Consider the following 7,477-nt stretch of genomic DNA (forward strand, 5'->3'; position numbering starts at 1 on the left):
TGATAAATACTAAACAATAAAAAGATCTGGATTTCCCCAGTGCCCAGAGCGCACAGAACTTAAGTCATTCCCACACTATACAGTTATAGAAATATGATTCCCCTTAAACTGCCATGGCTGCATCATATGGCATACTGGGATTTGTAGTTTGGTGAGGCAGTGGGGAGTTTTGGCTGGGAATTCTAAATACCCCCCCTCCCCAATACTGCAAAGGATTTCACAGAACGTTGTCATAGCAATTAAAGTGCAATGATGCAATTGTCGTTGTGCAGTCTGGATGAGCCCTTAAGCAAACATTTACAAAATATCCTAAAGGCAGAAAGGGTAGTTTAGCAGCTGTGTAGTTTTTACCAAATGGGAAAGATTCTGCTAGTGAAGAATCACAGAGAAATAGTTTTTTTAAAAACAATGTAGGAAAATATCAAAACATAGCATATTTATTTGAGAAAGTGAGACAGTACAGAGCTTCTAATATGTGATGATACAATTCCCCAGTGCATGAACCATAGTAATAATTGTGCACAAACTAGAAAGGTATTTTGAAACCAAATGAAGCTGCTTATGCCCATATTCAAGAAATTATCATAGACACAATGAAATCATAAAGCAGCAGGTTTGTTGATATTACTGTATAATAATATGCTATGAAGATGTTTCAATAATATGGTATTAATATAAACATATTATTTCTGTGTTTAGGATTGTAGTTTTCGATGCCCCATTAGGACACTGAGTTCTGTTTTCTCTCCTTCCCTCTTTTTAGGACTTAATGAAAATATTGGCAAGAATTCTTGGATTTATTTGGTGATTCCTGAATGGTATACTCATCACAGATCCCTATGTAGCAGTCAGTGTGGAAATTCTTACGTATGTGGCACAACACTGTGAGATTTTTATGCAGCATTCATCAACCACAATTGCTTTTACAGAGACCATGTAAAACTCTCATTTTTATGCCGAATTGGAATTACCAAATAATACACATATCAGAATTGTTTCAGAAAGCAAAACACAAAACAGCCAATGTTACTGGCATCACTTCATACTAGCTTGCTACTATCATAAACCTACAGGCATAATTGATAATGACTGTTTACTTAATGCACTCTGCTTTGTCCATTTCCAAAAGTGTTTGCCTCCTTCTAGATCACATACATCTGCATTAAGTGAAGAGATGAGGAAGGCTGAAAATGGGTGTGGATCTACAAGCAGATATTTGAGTGATCAGAAAGAACTTCTGACTCCCACTTGTTGAATATTGGCAAATCCAAATGACTTCTCCTCCCAGTTATACTTCTGAAATGAAAAAGACTGATGGTGGATGTGATCAGGAGTGAATTTTTTTGTGGAAGGATTTTGTATGATTTTTGAATGTTTATGACTTTTGAACCATGCTCTACATCAAGGATAGGAATTGTCCAGCCCTCCAGATGTTGCTAAACTGCATCTGCCAGCATTCTTCACTATTGGTTATGTTAGTTAAGGCTTCTGGGAGTTATAGTTCAAGATCTGGAGGGTTTCACAATTCTGCTGTAGTTGGTAAGTCTCAGGGATCTACTGAAAAATGCATAGGCTGCATTCACACTGCAGAAATAGTCCAGGTTGATACCTCTTTAACTGTCATGGCTCAGTGCTAGGGACTTTTGGGAATTGTAGTTCTGGGAAACATTTAACCTTCTATGTCACAGCTCTGATGCCACAATAAACGACAATTCTCTGAATTCCATGGCACTGAGCCATGATAGTTAAGATGGTGTCAATATGGATTATTTCTGCAGAGCAGACACAGTCATAGTGGATTCTGTCTTTTGCTGCTGTAAAGATAATGGTCTACTTTTTGTTGTGATGGGTCAGGGGTAACTCAAGATTACAGATAGCTTCAAAACCTGTGCAAAACCTTAATCAAATACCACCACTCTGATAGTTAAATAGAGATCCAGGATCACCTAGTCAGATCCAGTTGTAAATGAGTTCTGTATTTATGGGTTCAGTTTTGTAGTGCATTGATCAAGCACTAAGTATATGTGGATGGAGTGTAGTTTAATTCAAAAGGTTTTTAATAATTAAAAGAAGAAGTCAGACTTTACATAGTATTACAATGAAAAAAGAAGGTGCTCAAAATATATCTGCCAAATTTGATTTCAGGTTTCCTGCACATCTATGATACTGTCAATGTATGTATCTACTTTTTGGGGAGGGGGGAGAGGAGAAAATGAGCATTTGTTTAATCCATAGTAAGCAACCTGTGGCCCTCCTAATGTTGGACTGTAAATCTCTTTAGACCTAGTCACCATTGCTAGTGGTGCAGGATGATGGTAGCTACAGTCCAACAACATCTATATCTGTTTTAACTTTTGTGATTCACCTTGAGTCCCAGGACTTTATCACATGAGGCTATAAAACAGAATTTTAACAGGATAAATTTTAACAGGATAATTTAACAGCACCTTTGGCTGGTACTTATCACATGACATTGTGTCTGTCTTGCCGCAGCCTTGCATCCATTCGTTGTGCACCTTTCCATTGATGGGCAGAGCCCATCAACAGGCTCTCAATCTCACTGCTATGCCAATAATAATAATAGTAATAATAATAATAGATTTTATTTATATCCCACCTTTCCATAAGGATCAAGGCAGGTTACAATGAAATACGTAAATAAAATACATAGTACAAATATAATTAAAAGTACATATCCCCTTATCCCTTACCCTAAAACTAAAATAATAACACTAAAAATAACAACACTAAAATGTAAGTTAAAATTAATTAAAATAGGCAAGATTGGGGAGAGAGAGTCAGGGCAGTCAAAGGGCAGTCTTTGCACTACCTTTGTGTAATAAGTCTCTTCCACTACAGTTCTCCTTCCCAGGCAGACATTTGGTGTGAGTGGGCATGATTCTGCTTTTCTCTTCTTCCCCTTTGCAGTGATTGTGGCTGCCAACAGCTTCCCAAAGCTGGCTGCTGTGTGCACATTAACACTGAAGCTGGCTTTGGGAAGAAGTTGGAAGCTACAATTGCTTCCCCCCCTCCAAATCATGGGGCTTATGTGCATGTGCACACAGCAGCCCCATTCTTCAGGAGTTGGGAGGAGCACCAATTGCAAATGTGAACACATCTGACAGTGTGGAAAACAGATCATGCAATCATGAATCACCAAAGTGCTATCATGGAGAAAAGCATGATAAGAAATTATGCCAAACTGGTATGCTTTTATTCTTAAACTAGCACAATTGTGGCAAGGCAACAGGCTGGTGTGATAAATTCCCCAGACTGGCGGATAGGATATATGATGAGGTATAAATAAATATGTGAAATAAAGCTCTGGAGGTTCTCAACTGCCCAACCCTTGTTTAACGCATCAGTAAAGATGTTGAGCACACATTGACTCAAGCAACAGAGAAGAAAATTAAATCACACCATAATAAACTCCACATCTGTATACTCTCTTGTGCAGGAAAAGATTTCTCTTTCCATTTCAATTCTTAAAGCAGGGCTGGGAAACTGTCAGGGGTTAGGGAGTCATATTTGCTCACTATAGGCCCTGGAGGGATGTGTGAGATTCAAAACACTTTCCCCCTTCACAGAGGGGATGTAGGGAACAGTTTCACTATGTTTTTTTGTTTTTGTTTTTTTGTCCCTCTGGTCTGTTTTAGGAACAGAAGAGGTCTTTAAAATGTTGGTCACTCTAGTTTTATTGATTAAATTACAGAATAGCAAGGGACTGAAAAGAGGGAGAGGAACACATGTCTTAGCAAAGCAGAAACAGTTTCTGGGGATTTCCAGATTTTAGATTGAGGGTGGGGAGTTATGCAGCCCTCCAGATGTTGGTGGACTGCAGCTTTTGGGAACCCCCACATTTGGTTAAGTCAGTTATGGCTCAGGTAAGTTGCAGTACAACATAGGAAGGCCTATGCATTTCTTACACTTGATTAAGAGACATTAAGTTGGTTTTAATAAAATTTCCCACACAAATATTTATTATTTCCATGTGGTCCCAAAAAAAGGAGGATGTGGGTATTGTCTGACCTTATTTGTAATTATTCTTCCAGAAAAAAATAACAGAGATAGCAACATTTGAAGTTTACTGGAAGAGGATAAGCTATTCTAGTTTTCCCAAATCCATTCTCTGAACACTAAGGGAGGCAAGAAGAGAAGAAATGGAATGTCGTTGCAAATCTAGTGTGCAATTTATTTCTTAAGCCTTTATATAAAAGAAGTACTGACTGTGTGCAATAATAAAGGAGTGGATAGCACATTCAAACTACTTTTAAAAATAATTCTTAACTTTTTTACAACTCGTGTTAAAACTTAGGATTGCTAAGCAGTGATCTAAAACCTTTACGTAGAATCTGACCTTTATAGATGCCTTACTTGCTATGCTGTGTTTAATTGGAAGGCAAATGTGTGGAAAAAAACAACTAACAAAAATCTATTTTTACAGTTGTCAGAATTTCAAACATAAAAGCATTATGGCTGACTATGAATAAGCAGCAAGGCACATCTATGTACTATGTACAAAGTTTGGAAAATGTTTAGTGTGTGCTGTTTGTTCACATTTTGTAGGGAGATGTTAAAGTAAATATTATATTGTATTTAGCTTCCAAGTTACTCTTAATGTTAAGAATAAAGATTTGTTTAACCACTGCTTTCTCATTACTACCTTCTTGTAATTTTAGGACAGATTTGCAATAGTGCTGTGGCCGAAACATTTATTAGGGTTTGTTTCAAGCTAGAGAATGTCCTCCAATTAAAAGGAGGTAGATTTTTTTGAAAAAAATGTTGGGTGTGGAAACTGCAAATAACATCTGTTTCCACTTTCTACTAAAATCCTTTATGTTTGTCTTGCAGATGACAGTTTCCCTCAAGCAAAGAGCAGTAATAAAAAATATGCAGTATATAACATTTATGGGACAAAGAAGCAACACACACACACACATTCAGTCATAGGAAATAGAATGTACATTTCCCACTTTTCCATTTGGTTCTTAAGTCCCTATTGTGCTCTGCCCTTCACGCCCACCTCCAGCTTCTGCTACCAAAGTGGCATCTGATAGATCAATGTAGAGCGTATTTGAACCCTGGAAACCCTTTGAGTTGCTCTGTGCTGAAGCAGCACTGTGGTGTGGGAGGACACTTTGTGTTTATCCTGCACCATTGAAAGCTACAGCAATGGCCAAATTATTTATTTCAGTGGCAATTGTGGTTTCAAATTCCATTATGGCATGGTCCCTGATAGGTTCCAGGAGCCCAGTGCGGCTTTCCAGTCTTTGTAAGTTGTATACTTCTGCTCTAGTCAAATCCACCCAAAGAATCTCGTAGAGCATGTAAAGTGGCTTTGAAAAACCCACAGTCAGCTATAGCTATACAGCGTGCTAGATGGACCTCTGATATCCTCCTGAGAAAAACAAAGCTGTCTCTTACATTTTCAGATTCGACTGAAGCAAGCATAATACATTGCATGCGACATCCATTGACTTCTAATAAGATTCCGCTCTTGTAGTTATCTTGCCTTTTTTCAGCTGTAGGGAAAATTTGTTTGCCTGAAAGTAAAGTACAGAGAAAGTGACGCCATTCTTTTAACCTGTTGGGATGCCAGGAAAGACTGTTAAGATAGGGAGAACCTTCTGCCAGAAGACCTGGTTACAACTTTGAAAGTCCTGTTTGTGTATGTCTACCACTGTTCTGGTGGCAGTTGTGGATATATTTGACTTAAATCCTCGGTTTTTAAAAGAGGTAAAGAAATGAGCCTCTTGGTTACCTCCATACAGAGGGCTGAGGAGCTGACAATACTAATCAGGTTACATAAGGTACCCTGATTAGTACCCTTGAGGCCCCCCTTTACGCCTGCATGCAGGCATCGTGCCCCCCACTCCACACAGGATATGAACAAAAATATTTTGCTCATTTAGTGTGCATACAGTCAGCCTTCTATATCCACAGATTTTTTTATCCATGGATTCAAGCATCCATGACTTGAAAATATTCAAAAAATATATAATTTCCAAAAGGCAAACCTTGATTGTATATAAGGGTTGGAAAACCAAAACGAGCAGAAGGTTTACAGTATAACTAACAAGAGGGGAGGGAAACACTAGGTAAACTGTAATACTAATTATAATGACTACACCAAAGACATATTGTTACTTGCAAAATATATATATCTGTGAAATAAATATTGAATCCAACAGTGGTATACAAGTCTTGAAACAACATTCAACATGAATCCAGCTGTAGGAAATAACTCTTCTGAATCTTTTTGAATATAAATAATAGTCCCAAAAATATGAGTAGAGTATCCAGAGTGTCACAGTAGCAATATTCCAGGTGAGATCTGATGAAAGCAGAATAGAATTGCACTATTACCTGCCTTGATCAAGACACTATACTTCTCCTGATACAGGGGTAGGCAACCTGTGGCCCATGGGCTGGATGCGGCCCGGCGAGGCCTTGGGACCGGCCCCAGCCCAGTCCTGCTGCCGATTGCCGCCGGAGCCTTTGGGGGGCAATTGTCTATAGAAGCCTCAGAAACATGCATTTATATTAACATTTTTTAAAAAATCAGCAAATTTTTTCGCGTGTCCTCCATTTTTTTTAAAAAAGTGTCCACCATTTGAAAATGTTGTCCTACATTTGTCCTGGTTTATTTATATATTTATTTTTTTTAAAAAAATTATTTAATTATTTATTTTTTTGCTTCGGCCCCCCAGTTGTCTGAGGGACAGCAACCCAGCCCCTGGCTCAAAAAGATTGCCTACCCCTGTCCTGATACAACCTAGGATCATATTGGCCTTTTTAGCTGCTGCATCACACTGTTACAACTTGTGGTCTATTACGATCCCTAGATCCCATTCACATGTACTGTTGTCAAGCCAGGTGTCCCCCATCCTATATTTGTGTATTTCATTTTTTCTTGCTAAATGCAGATCCTTACATTTCTCCCTTGACATTCATTTTGATAGTCTGACCCAGCTTTCTGATGTATAAAGGTCATTTTGAATTCTGGTCCTGTTCTGCAAAGGGATTTTGTAGCAGTTTGGAGAGTAGCTCTGGGAAAGAAGTAGGAAGTAGACCAAGTCTACAAAAGCTTATGCTACAACTTCTTTCTCACAGTTAAGTCTCAAAGGTGCCTCATGGTGCCTTTGGATTGTTGCTGTGTGTCTTCAGTTAGTTTCTGACTTACGGCGAGCCTAAGGCAAACCTATCACAGAGTTTTCTTGGCCAGATTTGTTCAGAGGAGCTTTGCCATTGTCATCTTGAGAGGTTCAGAGAGTGTGATGCTCACTTAATAAATAAACTTATCAGTGATATCAACAAAAAGAAGAAAAACAATAAAAGTTACAAATAATTCACTAAGCCGGTATGGTGTAATATGGTTTGAGTGTTGGGCTAGAACTCTGGAAACCTGGGAGGATATCACACGACTGAAATTGGAAGTATAATCCTGTGTCATCCTGAATGCAATCATGTGTATTCA

At 38.4% G+C, this 7,477-nt stretch overlaps 1 protein-coding gene across 1 annotated transcript in view; it reads left to right on the forward strand.

Moving 5' to 3' along the window:
- The window catches only part of MCOLN3 (mucolipin TRP cation channel 3), a 28,485-nt gene extending 23,887 nt beyond the window's left edge, over window positions 1-4,598 (forward strand). Inside the window, exon 14 of the mRNA XM_089497547.1 lies at window positions 764-4,598. Coding sequence (XP_089353673.1) covers window positions 764-770 — 7 coding nt within the window. The 3' untranslated portion in view covers window positions 771-4,598. The remainder of the gene's footprint in view (window positions 1-763) is intronic.
- The last annotated feature ends 2,879 nt before the right edge of the window (window positions 4,599-7,477 follow it).

The sequence above is a fragment of the Sceloporus occidentalis genome, unplaced genomic scaffold (genome assembly GCF_023333645.1).
Source record: "Sceloporus occidentalis isolate IW3139 unplaced genomic scaffold, rSceOcc1.0.p SCAF_104, whole genome shotgun sequence".
NCBI lineage: Eukaryota > Metazoa > Chordata > Lepidosauria > Squamata > Phrynosomatidae > Sceloporus > Sceloporus occidentalis.